General features: G+C 42.8%; 2 protein-coding genes across 5 annotated transcripts in view; one reads left to right on the top strand and one right to left on the bottom strand.

The window, feature by feature from the left end:
- sar1b (secretion associated, Ras related GTPase 1B) overlaps positions 1–3,415 on the bottom strand; it is a 12,326-nt gene extending 8,911 nt beyond the window's left edge. The window contains exons 1-2 of one of the 2 annotated variants that reach the window (XM_051878172.1): positions 3,181–3,415; positions 2,607–2,775 (exon numbers count right to left, since the gene is read on the bottom strand). The gene's annotated coding sequence lies outside the window, so the exon portion shown is untranslated. Of the gene's footprint in view, positions 1–2,606; positions 2,776–3,141 lie in introns of both variants that reach the window. The other variant, XM_051878174.1, reaches the window with a different exon arrangement.
- On the top strand, positions 3,290–19,252 carry sec24a (SEC24 homolog A, COPII coat complex component). 3 transcript variants are annotated; one of them, XM_051878159.1, is made up of 22 exons: positions 3,290–3,515; positions 6,009–6,395; positions 8,182–8,331; positions 8,581–8,702; positions 8,790–8,971; positions 9,048–9,150; positions 10,471–10,597; positions 10,694–10,803; positions 10,936–11,048; positions 11,129–11,247; positions 11,337–11,392; positions 11,473–11,679; positions 11,985–12,108; positions 13,351–13,509; positions 13,586–13,759; positions 13,840–13,950; positions 14,039–14,214; positions 14,286–14,423; positions 14,782–14,886; positions 16,537–16,629; positions 17,146–17,249; positions 18,116–19,252. In XM_051878159.1, the coding sequence occupies exons 1-22, from the start codon at positions 3,461–3,463 to the stop codon at positions 18,228–18,230; spliced, it is 3,030 nt and encodes a 1,009-aa protein (XP_051734119.1). In that variant the 5' UTR covers positions 3,290–3,460; the 3' UTR covers positions 18,231–19,252. The 3 variants fall into 3 exon arrangements, with proteins under 3 accessions (XP_051734119.1, XP_051734121.1, XP_051734118.1); XM_051878161.1 differs by having other exon boundaries at positions 8,578–8,702; positions 10,474–10,597; XM_051878158.1 differs by having other exon boundaries at positions 8,578–8,702.

The following is a 19,252-nucleotide window of genomic DNA, read 5'->3' as shown; positions in this document are numbered from 1 at the left end:
ACACACACTACACGAGAGTGCTGATCACACACATTCACAACAAATACAAACACAACTGATAAATCTGACAACTCAATCCAACTGATTTGTCTGAACGAGGCTGTGCAAACATTCACATGTAAATACAGCTGATTGATAATAATAATTCTCAGTCACTATGTAAAGAGCTCTACCAGTGAATCTGATCTCAGTCAAGATCACACAATCAAGAGAGAAATGTTGGGCTTTATATATGAAACCCCTCAGAAACACCAGGAGATGTTCAAATGAACCGACAGACTCGACATGTGACTTCAGCTTCATCTAAGAGCACCAATAAATGTGATTACATTATTTTTAATGTTGATTTGAGTGTAAAAATGTAATAGAGTTAGTGATGCTCATGTGTCCTATCTATTATTTTCAAAAGCAAAATAAAACATAATTCAAACATAAAACAGCTTGAACAAACATCTTCTACGATGTTTTTATTTCGAATTAAAACTCTTTTTAAGCACAAATTCAGAAGTGTCCTCATATCATATGAACATATTCTCAAAAAAATATCCTAAAGTTAGAGCGGCTCGATTCTGGATCAGAATCATGATTATTTTGTTTCAAACAGAGATCATGATTCTCAAACGATTCTGAACAACAACTAAAGAAAATAACGTGTAATTTACTAGATTCTGACAAAATGTTAATTGCTGCAGTCTATTTAAAAATGTTTAATTGATTTGAATGAATTATTTTTAATCTTTTGAATGAATGATTCAATGACAAACACGTTTTAACAGTCACTTGTCGCCACCTACTGGTGTAATGATGTCATGGTACAATCGCTCCTGTAGACGTCAGTGTTTATATCCGAACTATAAACTTTTATTCCAGATCTGTGATCATATGAATTACACAGAAATAACAAAACTGTGTGTTTGAAAAGACTGAAGCTGATTCATATCTAAACATGACCACGGTTCTCTCTGGATCAGATCTGAATGTTCGCTGTGATCGGACCTGTCTGAGGTTTAATAGAGACGAATCGCTTCATTTAGGAACGATTTTAACGTTTTAACGATTAATCGCGCAGCTCTACCTTCAGTAATTTGGAATTATCAATAATTATTGATTCTTTATTAATATTGCTTCACTGCTTACTAATATTTGTCCACCAAACCAGAGTCATGTGGCATAACATGCTGGTCAAGCAATCATACAGAAACAAGAAGAGAAACCGATCATGTGACGATGATGTCACAGAGACGCAGCAGAGCCTCGAAGGGTTCGTTCACCTAAACATTGTTCATCATTTATCTGCCCAAACACTAATGAAGACCTTTTAATAAAACTTGAGGAATTTCTGTGGCTGCACTGAAAGTCCATAAACCAAAACTTAAAAAGCTCATAAAGACACTGTAACCGTGATCCATATGAGGAGCGGTATACATTTATATGATGAATGGATTTAATTCAGACTTTTATTGACATAAACTCTGATAAACTCGTACAGTAGTGTTCAAATAGGCCTACAGGAATATTGACGTCTTCACCCTTTATTCAAATATTAGTAAAAACTTTGAGTAAATGTGCTTGAGGTCGAATGTTTTATTCATGATAATATCGCAATGAAATACAGCAAATCGAGAAACTTAATTTTTGGCCAGAAATTATGAACACCAAATATGAATAACTGATCGTGTTGTAGTCGATGTTTGCCTTTTCCTGTCAGCTTTTTGTTGTTCTTTGCGTAGTAAAATCAAACCTGTAGCTGTAGTTTGGCTTTTTTTTTGCCAAATAATTTTGTCAGATAAACACCTTAACCAAGTTCAGTGTTTTGCTCTTCCCTCATATTTAAAATATTTAAAGCATATAGAATATTTTCCCCATATATTGATGGTTTAACTGAACTTGTAGGGTCATTAAAAACAAACATCACTCTTGAACACTGATGAGTAAAGAAGAGCACATCAAAATTCAAAGAGTGTTTCAATGGAGGAACAGAAATATCTCAGATTTCATCAGAAATATCTTCATTTGTGTTCCGAAGATGAACTAAAGACATCTGGTTCTGGAGCGACATGAAGTAAATGACCATTTTCTTATTTATTATGAATACCATTAGTGTTGATTTGATGGTTAAAACGAGAGCCGGTAATTAAAACGCTTATTGAAACTGGTTTTAAAGAGTTTATATAAAGAACACTTTTCTGAGAAACTTGACAAATGTGTTTTAATCTTCTTTTCTTTACCCTGGCCGCTGTTCTCCAGCTCTGGTCTACAGCAGTGTCGCGATCTGCGGGTGTGAATGTGATGATATTATAATCATGATCAGTTTCATGTACGTGTCACTGCTGATGCTAACAGAGCTAAAGCCTTTCACCATCCAAACAGCGCAGCTGTCACCTCTGACCCTCCACGAGTGACTGAACGGTTTCATTAAGACACAAAAACGATGTTGTTGTTATGGCACTACATGATTTGTGTTAATTAAACGAACTTCGCCGTTACACAACTCTGTCAGGCTAAAGTCTCCCATTAGCTTTAGCGCGAGCGCCCGGCAGAGGAGAAAACAGCTCAAACCGCGGAGAAAAACACACCGCGAAACACGTGAGGAGATGAAAACTCACCTCGAGTGTATGTACAGATGAGTGCGGGTCTTTCCAACGCAGCTGAATGGGTGAATATTGGAGTAGAGTCGAGTGAAGAGACTCCGCTCACTGATCACAGCCACGACACACAGCAATGGCGCCACTTCCGCTGTGTGTCACAACCGAAACCGTCCGGAGCGGAAACAACCTACATAAACACACACATGAACTGGTCTTAACAAACACAATACTTTTCTTTTTAGTTTATTATTTTTTGAAATAATTCAATCGAAGGTGCATATAACAATGCGGAACTTCAAAACAATAGCGATTAATACAGTAAATATTAAAGTAGCGTTTGTATTACTTTTTCTTTATATAATTTTGAGGTGTGTTGATATCAATTGTAAATTGCTTAAATAAATGTTTTTGGTTCAGTCATTTGACATTGCGTATGTCATAATGTATCAGTATAATACTGAAATCGCAAAAAAAAGTTGAAGTACATTTAAAAAATAGCGTTTGTTTAAAAGTAACTATAGTATTAGCAACTTTTGGGTGTCATTTTTCAAACCTTCCAAAAGATGAAACTAAATATCCCAATCAAACAAACCCTCTGCCTTGACTGACGGGACGCGTTTCCAGTACGGGCGAAAGCGAGTTTCCACAGGAAATGCCACGTGTACCAACTGCGCATGCGCGTCCTCAGAGCTCCCGTTTGACTTCCGCTGAGAGGAAGGCGCTGGTTTATCATCGGGAGCGTAACATTAGCCAGCGCGTCGAGAGAATGGCCGGAGCCGCGGGCCTGTGATCACACATTCGCGCTGTCAGAGAGACACACGCGCCGCGAGCCGCTCGGTTACTGACTCGAGTGAATCTGCGCGTCTTTCAGGATGTCCAGCGGCGGCTTCGCGTCACAGAACGGCGCTGGAGGCTCGTACACGAACGGTGAGTAAAGAACGCGCTGCTGTCGTGTCTGAACGCGTCGATATAGTGAACGCCACGCTTAAAGCGCGTTGTCCGTGTCGAGTGTTTCGCGACGCTCGTAGGCCGAGTTCTTCAGAGTTTGATCACTTCAGTGACGCGACGCGACGAGCCAGGAGCGTTCCAGTGCGTCGCGTCGCTCGATGAAGGCCAAAACCTGTGATCATCCGAGTAAAGTTCATAACTCCAACACGACCTGTCAGAGAAGATCCGAACACACGGGTTAAACCGACTTTACTGGACTGGCGTCAAACCAACTTATGACGCAACTCTGAGCGGTCAGTCAGCAGAACTAACGTTACCGGAGAATCGCGTCGAAGTCAGATCGCTTATGAAAGCGGTTTCAGCGCTAGTTTCGATCATGTATCTGCCGTCATGTGTCAGGAGAGATGTTCCTCTCAGGGCTGAACACTGACACAGATTTCAAGATTCGATTCACGAGCTTGAGAGTCGATTCAGCTCTGATCTCGTTTGGCTGTATGTCAGGTACAGTACGTGTCATTTTCTCTCAAGAATCTCTGAACTGACGCTGTAATCTATACCTGTCAGTCAATATTACTATAATATTACAGGTTAAAACTAACGACTGATCTGTGTAAAGACATTTAAATTACACATACAGCAGTTTTTATTACAGTAATATCTTCCTACTCCAATTTGTTGTTGAAATATAAACATTTAAACGGTGGCTGTCATAATATTGTTCTGCAGCTGTTTTGTTGAAGTTTTCGCGGTTGAAACACTGATTGATCGATCACATGACACATGATTGATTTCAGTAAGTTGTTCTGAATCTTCTGATGTTCGTTCATGTTTATTTGCTGCTGTAACTAGTAGTAAAGAAGAGATGATCCGTCAGCACACATTAGACCCACAAAAACACATTTATTGACTGAATTTACTGATGAAACTGAAATAATTTAAAATCTGAGATTTTGTTTCATATCAAAAGTATCAAAGCACGAAGATTGTGATTATTGGATGTCAGGAGCTACAAATAATGTTTAGCGAAGTTTTGTTCACAAATCAACTGAAAACAGGGATTTAAAGAGTTAGTTGAGCCAATAATTTAATGTCTGTCATTAATTACTCACTCTCATGTTGTTCCACACCTGTAAGACCTTCATTCATCTTCAGAACACAAATAAAGATATTTTTGATGAAATCCGAGAGGTTTATGACTCGTTCATAGACAGCAATATAATCAACACTTTCAAGGTCCAGAAAGGTACTAAAGACATCGTTAAAACAGTCATGTGACTGCAGTGGTTCAACCTTAATGTTATGAAGAGACGAGAATACTTTTTGTGCGCAAAAACAAAACAAAAATAACCACTTTATTCAACAATCTCTTCTCTTCCCTGTTATTATCCTTATCGCAGTAATCACAATGAAGGCTTCCGTGTTTACATCCCGAATGCCGGCTCAGTATTGGCCAAAGCTGGTCACGTGATCAGCACGACGCATGCGTGTGATGCTGACGCAGGAGCCGGCCAATAATGAGTCGGCGTTCTGATGTAGAACCTGGAAGCTCTGGACGTAAACAACGTATGAGAATGACACAGAAGAGAAGATATTGCTGAATAAAGTCATTATTTTTGTTTTGTTTTTGCGCACAAAAAGTATTCTCGTCTCTTCATAACATTAAGGTTGAACCACTGCAGTCACATGACTGTTTTAACGATGTCTTTAGTTCCTTTCTGGACCTTGAAAGTGTTGATTATATTGCTGTCTATGGACGAGTCATAAACCTCTCGGATTTCATCAAAAATATCTTAATTTGTGTTCTGAAGATGAACGAAGGTCTTACGGGTGTGGAACGACATGAGGGTGAGGAATTAATGACAGAAATTTCATTATTGGGTGAACTAACCCTTTAAGACTCAGTATCACTTTATCAAGATGATAATCGATTAAAATCAAAGAATGGAGTGTTTCTGCAATAAAGGGAGACTCGACCCCCTTTTGGAGGAACGGCTCTAAAAACGGGCGTGAACAGTACGGTGCCACCCACATTTGGAGTTCACGGCCCTTTTTAGAGCTGTTCATCCAAAAGGGGGTCGAGTCTCCATGAACAAAAGTTCCTCTAACCGAGATATAAGCGGGATCAGTTGTGTGAGGTTCCTTCGTACACAAAACAATCATTTTTCATCAGTGTTTGAATTTTTAATATGATGTAATTTGGGTTTGCATCTAATGCTATCAAGTGGCATCTAATTCCTCAGAGGAGTCTTACTTCAGTCCTGAATTAATGAATGAATTAATCTTCACAGCAGATTCTACAGTATGAGATTGTTCATGTGGTTCGGCGGTGTTGGATTAGATGGAGTGGACGTGGAGATCTGATTACAGTGACTGTTAAACTCGTTCATTCTCTGTCGTTCGTTGCTGTTTTAACAGGATCATTCTCTGAGTTTGGATTGTAACAGACTCTTTAATGGTTGTTTTGTGCCGCAGGTCCGTCGCAGAATCCCGTGGGCGTTTACCCCTCTAATCAGAGCTTCATGGCTCCGCCGCTGCCGGGCTACATGAACAGCCTGCCGACCAAAGGCCCTCCGCCGGCCGGACCCAGCTGCTACAGCGGCAACCGGCACCAGCCTTCACCCGTCGGCACGCCCGGCGCTCTGCCCGCGTCACCCAGCCACAGGATGGGCCCGCCACAGGCCTCGGCCACCCCGCCGCCCCCCAGCAGCTACTCCCAGCATCCTCAGCAGCCCAGCAGCTGGAGTGGCGTCACACCGGCCCCTGCGGGAAACCACGTGAGCCCGGCGCCGTACGCCAGCGGGACCAGCACACCTCCCGTCTTCCAGAACACTATGCAGCCTCCGGCAGCCCTGCAGCACGGTACTGATGTCACACACACACACACACACACACACTGACGTCACATAAACACTAATAATGATGTGAGAAAACATACTATCTCTGTATTAAAAACTGTATTTAGTTTCCACTCTTAGTACACTTGAACCCATCTTTCATACGCTCTTTTCATAAACAGGTTCGAGTGTACTAAGAGTGGTAACTAATCATGTTTTAATACAGAGATAGTATGTTATAAGCACATTTTAGTTCATATTCATGGTGTCTCAAAATAGCACAGTTGCGTACACTTAGATGTTTAAGATTATCTTAAGAAGTAACAAAGAATAATTTTTAGTATATTTAGTACAAAATTAGTGTGTGAAAATAGAGCACTTTAAGTACATTATGGAAGTGTCCTTTTTTCACCTGGGTCAGACTGTCTCATGTCAAATTCAGCATGTCAGGTGTGACATGGGTCCATAAAGTGGGCGGTTTGACACCGATCCAGTGTTTTGTGCTGGAAGTGAACCTTGACCTCTGCTCAGAGTCAGATAGCAGGTTTATCTGCCCGGATATTAATGTACTTCAGCAGTGACCTTCATCTGCAGATGGCCGTCTGAAGCACACGCTCCTTACAGGGTTACTCCAACTTCACCAGTGCTTACATGATTAACCTTAAAATGGACAAAACTTTCTTCTGGGGGGCATGACCCCTGACCCCTGACACTCCTAGAGGGACCAAGGTCCAGACCCCATAGACTCTAGGGTTTTTCCTGGGTCAAAAATGGTGTTCGTGGTGGTGACAGACATGGTCATCCACATAAACAGTAAAAAGTACCCTACCCACAATCCCAATACTGACAATAAACTACCTGCCACTCTCACTGTAACCCTTTCTTGCCCTCTCTGCAGAAAAAATCTGTGATTTCATAGCTTTGTTAGAGAAGATGCTTCTTTGCTAAACCTGATAATTATACTGTATGTATATTAATAATAATTAATAACCAATATTTAAAAAGTACCATTAAAAAGTTTATTTTAACTAATAGTCTAATTTTCTATCCTATATTTGAATGCACCTAGATAACAACAACTTGTTTTTCTGGTTTCACCTCACTCCAGTCTGAAATAACTGATTTTACAGGTAATTTACTACACATTGTCATATAAATAACATCAAAATACTGTGGATTATTAAGGCTAAATCTTACTAACCACTCTTGCTAAATGAGTCTTGCTAATGTCATCTGCATGTGTGTAGCACCTGTCAGAGAAGATGAGGTGTTTTTCTGAGCACTATTCACACTAAAGCGGTAATTCAGGAATAAAAACATTTCTGAATGCGCCACGTGAAACATGGATTGGGTCTTCTGAACTTTTAGCGTTGTGACAGCTGATTTAGATTAATATGTGTGAGGGAGGAGAGCGCAGAGACCGAGAGTTCGCGTGATGGAGGAGCTTCTGCTCAGTTAACATGTGCAGCACTCATAAATCACAATAACTAATCACATAAGGCTATGGCGGGACAAAAATTCGTTTTGGCGGCTGCCAAAAAATTTTCAATGCAGAAAAAACCCTGTCACTCACAAAATCCTGTGGGGAAAAACATTATTCTGACTCTGCTGTCATTATTGACATGGATCTGTGAGCATCTCACATTAATTGAGCTATATTTGTGCTTTTATCCATTCACTGCAGGACCGTTTCAGATGACAGGGTGGTTCGGTTGAATAATAAACTGTGGCTGTACAGTGTCCACACTGAAGCAGTGTTTTATTATTGTCAAGCTTGTGATTGATCTGTTGACCTGTTTAATCTGTCACAGCTCCTCCTGCGCTGAATGTAATGGCGCCCCATCAGCCGTACGGCCCTCCGCCTGCGTTCGGACCCCCAGCAGCCATGAGAGGAACACCGCCTCCCCCTGTCCCGCCGCCCACGGCTGTCCCACCGCCACCTCTCGCCCCACACAGCGAAGGTAAGAGAGCGCCAGCTTCCTCTGTGAGCCGTGACCATTGTAGATGGTATCTGTCACTGACAAAAGGTTCTTCGTTGCACAATTTGATTTATGGATAATTACAGTTCTTCTTGATCAGTTATTAAGGGTTTCATCATCTGAGTGGACTCAGCCATATTTGTCCTGTGATGTTGTTGTAAACATCAGGTGTCATGTCCTCATGAGGGTGACGTTACCCGACTGATATCTGAGTGTGTTTGTGTACAGCAGGACTGTATCTGGCTCAGCCTGCTCAGATGAACCGGCCGACGGGCTCCTCTTACCCCTCTCTCCAGCCGGCCTACCACAGTCCACCAGCGCCGGCGCCGCAGCAGCAGCAGCACTACCCGCAGGTACCGGTCTCACATTACTGCCGCTCTGAAGTGTGAACTCTACTGTAGCTGTCATCACACAGAATTAAGGGTGTTTCCTCTGTCCAGCCGTCTGTCAGCGCCGCTCAGCTGAGTCCGTCTCTGGCAGCGATGAGCCTGCAGTCGCAGCCGCCCGAGGCCCTGCGTGTGGTCAACCTGCTGCAGGAGCGCAGCCTCCTCCCCGCGGGAGCTGTGACGCCGCCCGCCCCGTGTCTGCCGCAGGACCTGCAGAAGCTCAACTGCAGCCCAGAGTCAGTGTCCTTCACTCCTCTCCTCTCTCCTGTAGATGTGTTGTGCCGTCTCTCACTGCATGTGTCTCGTCCGCAGGGTCTTCCGCTGTACTCTGACCAGCATCCCTCAGACACAGTCTCTGCTGAACAAAGCCAAGCTTCCCCTCGGCCTCCTGCTGCACCCGTTCAAAGACCTCTCCGTAAGTCACGCATCACATCTCGTCCGCTCGCTCGCTGAACAGTTAAAGGTGTGGTTCACCCAGAAATGAAAATTGTCATTGTTTATTTCTCCTCATTCCAAACACAGGAGAAGTTCAGAACACTAACTGTACAGTCAGTAATGATGAACAGGAAGTGAATCTTTCAGGCTCCAGAAAACACCATAAAAATATCCAAACCGTAGCTCTTTTCGTTACACGTATTGTCTCATAAAACAGGACTCCAGACAGCCGTTGGCTCCTAAAGTGAAACATTTTGCTGAATTGCTTTTTTTTAGTTGCCAAATCCTTGTTCAGAACACTCCGGTTCATGTTCGTGTCTTACTTCAGTACAGTGATTCCCAACCAGGTTCATGAAGAGTTTTAGAAGTAGGACCATCGTGAACATGAGCGAGGGCAAAAATGATGTAAAATTAGATTTACAAGATAAAAGTGAAATAATCTGATGTTGACGTTCCGTGGTTGATGGATTATATGAGAAATGGTTCATTTCAGTAAGTTTTTCTGTATCTTCTGATGTTCATTCATGTTTATTTGCTGCTGTAGCTAATGGTAAAGAGGAAGAGATGATCGCCCGATTGTGTCACACGGTGACGGTTGAGGTGGAAATGTCGAACAGTTGCACCACTGTGTCAGCTAAAACAAATCTTTTATGTGTTTATGTTTTGTATGTTGGTTCAGCAATAACATCTGCAGGTTTGGAGACATTTAAGATCAATCGTGGGAGTCTGTTTTTAAGAATCAATATCAAGATTGTTCAAATGAAGATCATGATGCATCTTTAGCTACCTGTGTGCTTCATAATAGACTAATGTAAGTCTACAAATCTAAAGTGTAGATGGAAACAGTTCAGGGTTCATCTCGAATCAAACATCACTGAAAGGTTTGACTTTCTGTTCAGTGAGGGAGTCATTTACTGAGTGAATCACTGACTCCAGAGTGAGTGAATCTTATTCAACTAGACTGGTTCATAAGAGTCAGCTGTTTGAGAATCAGTCATCGCTGTGAACTCTTGCTCGCTCTGAGATCACAGAATCCACATGACGTTTTCCTGTTGCCAGTGAGAAATTGAAATCATCTTGTAAGTTTTTGTCACTTTTGTGAGTTTTTACACTGCGGTCTGGAGCCGTTAGAGAGTCATCCTTCAGTGCCGAGTGTGTTTGAACGACAGTTTTGATTTTTGGGTGAGCTGTTCCTTTATCAGTCTCCATCACAGCCACTCACAGTCATGATTAATCAATCAGTCAGTTATTAATCAATCAATCAGTCTGTTATTAATCAGTCGGTCGTCTCTCTCTTCAGCAGCTACCCGTTGTGACCTCCAGTAATATCGTACGCTGTCGCTCTTGTCGGACGTACATCAACCCGTTCGTGTCGTTCGTGGATGCCAGAAGATGGAAGTGCAATCTGTGTCATCGAGTCAATGATGGTGAGGGCGGTTCACCGCTGTAAACACTCGCTCTGGTCACATGCTCTGTTGTTCTGGTGTTAACACAGTGTGAAATAAACGTGTGTTTCCTCACAGTTCCAGAGGAGTTCATGTATAATCCGGTCAGCAGGTCGTACGGAGCGCCTCACAAACGACCAGAGGTCCAGAACGCCACTATTGAGTTCATCGCCCCGTCAGAATACATGGTACGGCAGAACACGGGCCTGATTTACCTAAGATTGTGCTGATCATGTCACGTCACCATTCACATCTATATATTTCCTCATACCGTCATCTCTAACCGTACATGTGTAACGTAAGGTGTGTTCTGTCCTCAGCTGAGGCCGCCGCAGCCCGCTGTCTACCTGTTCGTCCTGGACGTGTCTCACAACGCGGTGGAGACCGGATATCTGGATGTCGTCTGTCAGTCTCTTCTAGACAACCTGGACTCGTAAGTGAGCGTCACCCATGAGCCTCTGTTCGCTCACGCTGTTCACTGATCCGTGTGTCGCATGTTTCTTTACCGTGAAGGCTTCCCGGAGACACTCGGACGAAAATTGGCTTCATCACGTTTGACAGCACCATCCATTTCTACAACCTCCAAGAAGGACTTTCGCAGCCGCAGATGCTCATCGTGTCAGACATCGATGGTAAGCTGCTCTTTCCCATCAGCACCTAACGCAGTAGATGTTCAGTGACGTATCAGAAATGAGACGGCTTTCGTCTTCTCCTCCCTCAGATGTGTTCTTACCCACTCCGGACAGCCTGTTGGTCAACCTGAACGAGTGCAGAGAGGTGAGTGAGTGTGCTCTGGGTTTAAATCAGACGGGATGTGATGGAGTAAAGCATGTGACGTGTGTGTCGTCTCGTTGCAGCTGGTCCAGGATCTGCTGGCGAGTCTGCCGCAGATGTTCAGCAGGACGATGGAGACTCAGTCCGGTCTGGGTCCGGCGCTGCAGGCCGCGTTCAAGCTGCTGTCGCCCACCGGCGGACGCATGTCTGTGTTCCAGACCCAGCTGCCCACCGTCGGCATCGGAGCGCTCAAACCCAGAGAAGAGCCCAACCAGAGAGCGCCAGCCAAGGTTCACAGACACGTCACTGTCAGCATGATTGATTGATTGATTGATCAGTGTGTAAATTCACTGCTTTGACCCTTGGGTTCAACACTTACCCTGGACTCATTTCACTGGCACACAATTAGCTATGATTTAATGACACTTCAATTTTACAACAATTTATTACTTTGATAAAAGATGTGCTAGATGTGAATGCAACTGGACATTTGACAGGGGTTTTGAGTTCTTGACATTAAAGTTAATACTCTAGTCTCTCTGTACTCTTGTGAAAGTCAATCTGCTTTATCGTTGATTGTTGTTTTCCATTGCAGGACGTCCAGAATCTCAGTCCTGCCACGGACTTCTATAAGAAACTGGCTCTGGACTGTTCTGGTCATCATGTGGCGGTGGATCTGTTCCTGCTGAGCGCTCAGTACTGTGATCTGTCCTCTCTAGGTTAGTCATGACTGCACAGGTAACTGGTTGAGGAAGTGATGTGTCTCCGGCTGGTTTAGACTCATGTGTGGGATATACGGACACTTATGTGCAGCCCTTTAATAACGGACCTGATAACACTGTCATACCATGGTGAATATTAGATTATGCGTAGTAACAGGAACATTGCTCACAGAAATGAAGTCGAACAGTATTTGTCCTGAAAGGCAGTTCTTAAACATCCCGATCCATCCCTACACAACCAGCGTTCCTAACTTGAGGAATCGACTCAGGTTTATTCCAGTAGACTGTCACTGTGTTTCTCAGCAGTTCTTCTCTACATGAACGAGTCTTTCCACCTCCAGCTGAAGTGTAATGCAGCATCAGTGTAGATTAGATGATTTTAGTGTCTTCCAGAAACTTCTGTTCTGAAGGATGAAACTGGATATTTTTTCATGTGGCATTACATGTGTTTCATATCTGGATTTACTGAATGTGTTTCAGTGCATCTCCAGTTGATTTGTGTCATATTTGATATATCAGGCTGAGAATATGGAGGAATAAAAAGCTCAGATTTATTCAGAGGCCCAAACTGAGCAAACATGCAGTTTGGTGCAGATGTTAATATTTATATGGACAAAGAGTGAGATGAAATTCTGACGCTTGTGATGTAAATCAGTGATATCTTTATAACAGCAGATACTGACATAAAATGCATATAAATATCAATATCTGCCAATTAATTAAAACATATAATGCAATGCAATACAATGATTGAGAGATGAACAAATAAACCTGATGATCATACTCATGATTTCTCTAATAATGTCTGGATAATGATGTAAACCTGCTTCAGTCTGAAATATTACTAACAATATCAAAGTTATTCTTACGATTACTTGATAAAATCAGAGCAGATTTGACAGCAGAAAGACACGAGCTGAAGGACGTTTCTACAGTTATACTGAAAGACTTTTACTTCATAAGAGTCTAAACTATCAATCAGAGACAGAAGGACTGGAGGAGAGGCAGTTAAAGTTAAAATCGTGTGACGCGTCAGACGTTCTTGTGAAGTCACTGTACTGATAATGTGCTCAGAAGGTTTCATGCAGATTCACAGCGCAATAATTACAGATAAGGATATTTTGCAGCGTGTTTGATCTCTCTCTCTCTCTCTCTCTCTCTCTCTCTCTCTCTCTCTCTCTCTCTCTCTCTCTCTCTCTCTCTCTCTCTCTCTCTCTCTCTCTCTCTCTCTTCCTGTAGGCTGTATATCCAGATACTCGGCAGGAAGTGTGTATTTCTACCCCTCGTACCACAAGCAGCACAACCCGTCTCAGACGGAGCGCTTCCAGAAAGATCTGAAGAGGTACCTGACGCGCAAGATCGGCTTCGAGGCCGTAATGAGGATACGCTGCACCAAAGGTCAGTGGAGTCCAGCGCGTCCCGTACCAGAGTCCGCTCTGTGGTGTCACTAATGCTTGGTCTCTGTCTTCTCCAGGTCTGTCCATGCACACGTTCCACGGGAACTTCTTCGTGCGCTCCACGGATCTGCTGTCTCTGGCCAACGTCAACCCAGACGCCGGCTTCGCCGTGCAGATGTCCATCGAGGAGAACCTGCTGGACCTGCAGGTGGTGTCCTTCCAGGCCGCGCTGCTCTACACGTCCAGCAAAGGTGCTGCCGTCATGTGATCTGCTGAAATCATGTGGTCTGCCGTCACATGACGCTCATGGTGTCCCTCTGTGCTCTTGCAGGCGAGAGGAGGATTCGAGTGCACACGCTGTGTCTGCCGGTGGTCAACTCTCTGAGCGACATCTTCGCTGGAGCCGACGTTCAGGCCATCACCGCTCTCCTGGCCAGCATGGGTACGGCCCTCATATCCCACAACACCCCTGATCTGATGTGTGACGTCATGTGTCTAGAGTGATCTGATGTGTTTCTGCTCTCCTTCAGCTGTGGATCGCTCTGTGACGGCCAGTCTGGGTGACGCGCGGGACGCCCTGATCAACGCAGCCATCGACACGCTGGCGTCGTACCGCTCCTCGGTGCTGAGCGTCCAGCAGCCCGGTCTGCTGGCTCCCGCCTGCCTGCGTCTGTTCCCGCTCTACATCCTGGCCCTGCTCAAACACGTACGTCAGCCTGAGCACCGCAGCTCTGCCGTCGCACCGCCGTCACACACTGACCACCTCTTCTCTTTCAGAAAGCCTTCCGGACGAGCGCCGGCACCCGGCTGGACGAGCGTGTGTTTGCCATGTGTCAGCTGAAGTGCCAGCCGCTGGCGTATCTCATGCTCATGGTCCATCCCAGCCTGTACCGAGTGGATAATCTGAGTGACGAGGTTAGTGCAAAGAAGGCGGAGCCTCAGAGCCACACTCACCTATTACATCATCACCATGGACCAATGGGAGTTCAGAGGTGCCGTTTGCCAGAACAGTTCAGCCAGACTTTCCAAGTAGTCTCTCAAAGCCGGTCTGGTTTTCACTGCAGCTCTGGTCATGAACCGCCTGCTTAGATTGGAAGAGACTATATGACTGACATGAACAAACACTGGGCTATTATTAGGGATGGGCGTTTTTGTCTTTTTTCTTTTCTTTTCTTTTCAAGTACTAATTTTACAGGAGAGGGGCGAGGTTTATGCACATCATGAATAAAAAGGCCTGTATGGTGATGTATTTGACTTGTGTTCTCGCTCACAGGGGGCGCTGAACGTCAGTGACCGGACCATCCCTCAGCCCAGAGCGCTGCAGCTGTCTGTGGAGAAACTGAACCGGGACGCCGCCTTCCTCATGGACTGCGGCACAGTGAGTTCAGAAACATCAGACGCTCCGCAGCCGGTGCACACATTCATGCTACACAGACTTCATCTCTCTTTTGTTCTGAATGTTCATAATCCAGCTGGTTGTTATCTCAAACCCGACAGGGTGATCAGGACCCGGACGCAGAGCGCTCGTTTACCATACGAGTAAATAATTAGACTTAAGCTGAAATATTTCATTAACTCATCAACAGCTTCTGTGGAGAAAGACTAATGTATCACTTATTACACAGCTTTCCATCACATAAATAATGTAATATTGATTCGAGGAGAAAATCTTACCTGTTTATTATGTTATAATCTAGGGGGTGTAACGGATCGTAGTTGATCCGTGATCCGTATGAACCACGTCCCCACGGTTCGGAGCGCATGTGATTCACAGATTAACTGCATTAAACCATTATATAGTGAAAGTTTATTATTTGTATGTGTTTGTAAGTCTGAACAATTTAAAACACTCAAGCATTTTTAAACAATTCAAATGAAAGAAGAGGCAAATTTCGCAATGGCACATTGTTTTCTGCGCACACACACTCAACGCCACATAATCGAGCTCTGTTTCACGATTCCTTCAGCTTGAACGGACACATACACACACAATGATCTCAAAATCCCCGTCTCGACAAGTATTCTGGTATACAGTCATTATAAAGTCTTAAGTGAACCTAAACAGTTGAGATAACTTGAGAAAGAGATTGTGTTTCATCTTATCGGTTCTGTGCGTTTAGTGACATTATTTAATTTATACAGTGAACACTATGCATGCAGTGTAATTACAATTATTACATTTCTGTACCTGAATACTAGGCTGCTGTTAGGTCTAATTATTTAACTGTTCTATGTTTTAATTTGTGTATTATTTTTACTGTCTGTTCATTTGTCTTTAATTATGTTTGAACTTTATTATTCTGGAGTTTGTGCTGCGGTATCAAAGTAAAAAGTTCAAAGTTAAAGTGTTCCTAAAGTAATAAATGGGAAGCAAAGTTACATTAGTCTTAAAACCCCCCATTTTTATTTGTATTTTATTTATTTATTCTTTTTTGCTGATCCTAAAAATGATCCGATCTGTGACTCTCAAACCGTAATATGATCCGAACCGTGAGTTTTGTGATCCGTCTCACCACTGTTATAATCCATTACAGCAGGGGTGTCCAAACTCGGTCCTGGAGGGCCACTGTCCTGCAGAGTTTAGCTCTAGCTTACCACAACACACCTGTCTGGAAGTTTCCCGTATGCCAGAAAACCTTGATTAGCTGGTTCAGGTGTGTGTAATTGGAGCTAAACTCTGCAGGACAGTGGCCCTCCAGGAGCAGGATTGGACACCCCTGCATTACAGTGTACAAAAACGATCATTCTAGCAACAAGACGAACACTTGAACACAGTTTTACAGTCCAGTCATTGTTGGTGGCATCAGTTGTGTTTGTATGTAGTCTGTGATGTGAGACATGAAGCGCTGGCTTTAGGCCAAACCATGTTGCTATTGACGACGCTCATCAGGAAACATTAGACCAATAACTGACCAGTCAGAGTCAAGCGTTCCAGCTGTTCATCACAGTGAATTCTCTCTTCATGCAGTTATTAATGCTTCTGTCGTACAGCTCTGCTCACGCTCTCCGCTCTGCTTCTCTCTTTCAGGTCATGTATCTCTGGATTGGACGAAACTGTAACCCAGTTTTCCTCACGCAGGTGCTGGGAGTGGACAGTTACGCTGCTGTTCCTCTCAACATGGTAACCGACTCTGACTGCAGCTCTGCTCTGGTGATAAGCTGGTGTTGTATTTGAGTGCAGCATCAGTCTAATGACTCACAACAAGAATTTATATTTATTTATTTATTTAAAAAAGGGAAAAAGTACATGATTAAACATTAAAATACATGTGAATGTATCTGAGCTGTCATTGGCGGTCTCTCTTACCTGATGTTAAGAATAAAAAGACAGAGAGACAAAATAAGTGTACAGTACAGAGAAGAGTGTATATAGCTCAGTTAAAAACATGTGTCTGATCTGTAGTTCAGTAAGACAGTCGTATCAGAATCATCCCAGTCCCTTCCCAGATGAGAGGATCTCTGTAGATCAGCATTAGTGTGACGTTCATCAGCTCAGTGAGGGAAAAGGCAGATAAATGGACATCATCAAGCGACTATCAGCAGCAAAATGTAGAAATGACTTATAAATCAGGAAGCTCATTTGATTGGTCTGTGATGAGAGACTCCGGCGTGACTGACGGGTGTTGTTTCCACACAGAATCAGCTCCCAGAGTTGGACACGGCAGAATCATCCCGGATCCGAGCTTTGATCGACTGGCTGAGAGAACGCCGGCCGTTCCACCCCGTCCTGCACATCATCAGGTCAGACACACGCGTCTGCAGGGCAAACATCCATGTGTCGCTTTGAAAATCACTGAATAAACTATTCCTTCCCCGACAGTTGATGTTCAGGGGCATTCTTACTTTTTGAGGCCATTTTTTACCAAAACATACAGTTCGTCGTCCATTTATGCAATTACTATTCAACTGAAATAAAGTCTTTTATGGCTGTTAATCAAATGCAAAATTAGTATATAAATAAATCTACGTGACATCAATTAATTTGCACACTGATCACCATTTGAACATTTACCAGGAAAAATGTATTGGTAAAATGCATTAACTTTTAAAAAAGTCTCACATTATATAATGACTAACAGATCAGTAGTTTGAAATGCATGATTGAAGTTTTATTATTAGAATTATGACCATGACATTCATAACAATTGGAACTGAAAGGCAGACATTAATTATGCACTAATGTGACTCTATGGTGGCGCCTCGCTAACTAAAAGGATTGGATTTTGCTTTTAATATCTAAATTGGTGTTTTAAAACCTTTATGTATAATGCATTATAAAGTTATTCATAATGTACCTTGTAATGCATTCGTCTTTTCTTAAATAATTGAAACCAAAGTTAAAGTGCATTATAATAGCAGATTCCTTGTTCATCTGAAAATAGTTGTTTGTCATGTGCTTTAATGCGTTACACTTTCTGAAGGTGTAACATAAGTATTATAACTCATGAGATCATACAGATCATTATAAGGTGCATAATTAATGCATCAAAAAAATATATAATGGCTGTAAGTAAAGTGTTACCATCAGCAGAAACTGATGACATGATGTTATGGTGAACTAAGGGGAGACTGTGAATGACTGACGCTGTATGAATGTTGTCTTTCAGAGACGAGAGTCCGCTGAAGGCTGATTTCATGCAGAACATGATCGAGGACCTCAGTGAATCTGCTCTGTCGTACTACGAGTTCCTGCTGCACCTGCAACAGCAGATCTGCAAGTGACGGCCGTACAGCAGCGGAGTCTCACACTACAGCAGTGGCGCTTGTGTTTGTACCGACACACGTCACGTTCACGAGCGCTTCCCTCGCCTCACCGTCAGTCTGTTTGAGGATGTGTCTGAGCGCAGATCATTTCTAATTTATTGCCTTTTACTAAAAAAAAATGAAAATGTAGGAAAAATTTTCTTATGACTTTCTTACAACCTTTATAATGAGTGCTATTCAGATTTAGAGCTTCATAATTAGTGCTGTTCATTCTCACACATTTATTTGTTTCAGTTTGTCTGTGTTCTTCAGTCATTTTGTTTTAATTTATGAGAGGCAATTCAGTTGAGATCAATATTTGCCTTCAGTGGGACTGGTGGAAATGAGCTGGAGAGATGCTGTGTGAGTCTGTCGTGTTTAACGTGGGCAAACTCAGACACTCGACTCTGTGATCTTCAAACATTATAGAAACATGTATATTGATAAACCTATATTATATATCAAAAGATTGTTAATTTTAGTAAAAACATTATTCAGATGATGCGAGATGATAAAAAAAATAAACTGCTTGGGACTTTACTTCTTTTTCCCCCATGAAGAGAGATTTTGGTTAATCTGTGAAAGCAGGATGAGCGGCTGCAGAGAAGTGTGGAAGATGACTGTGAGCTTAAAGCTTGAAATATAATCCAAAATATATGTAGAGATTCTCCAGATCTCGCCGCAGATAATAGATAATTATGTCAAATGACTGGCTGTGAATGAAGAACAGATGAAGGTCAGAGTGAAGAAGAGTATAAGAACAATAATCGGAGCAATCTTCACGGTCTTGATAATGTTTGCAGACATTTCTTGGGTAATCAAGTTTATCATTCAGAGGGATATTTTTTTAGAATAATGAAAAAAGAAATCCTCTCAGTTGTTAAGCTCATTTTAGCACAACTGTGTTTTTGAGCAATTTGTAAATTCTCTGCAATTTTGTACATGTGAACTTTCTGAAGGAATTAAATGATCATTAAAGAGGAAGACTCGCATGACCTCTA

This window comes from Ctenopharyngodon idella, chromosome 21 (assembly GCF_019924925.1).
Source record: "Ctenopharyngodon idella isolate HZGC_01 chromosome 21, HZGC01, whole genome shotgun sequence".
In the NCBI taxonomy this organism is placed as follows: Eukaryota; Metazoa; Chordata; class Actinopteri; order Cypriniformes; family Xenocyprididae; genus Ctenopharyngodon; species Ctenopharyngodon idella.
Note: the sequence above shows the minus strand (reverse complement) of the source record. Positions and strands in the feature narration are given on the sequence as shown.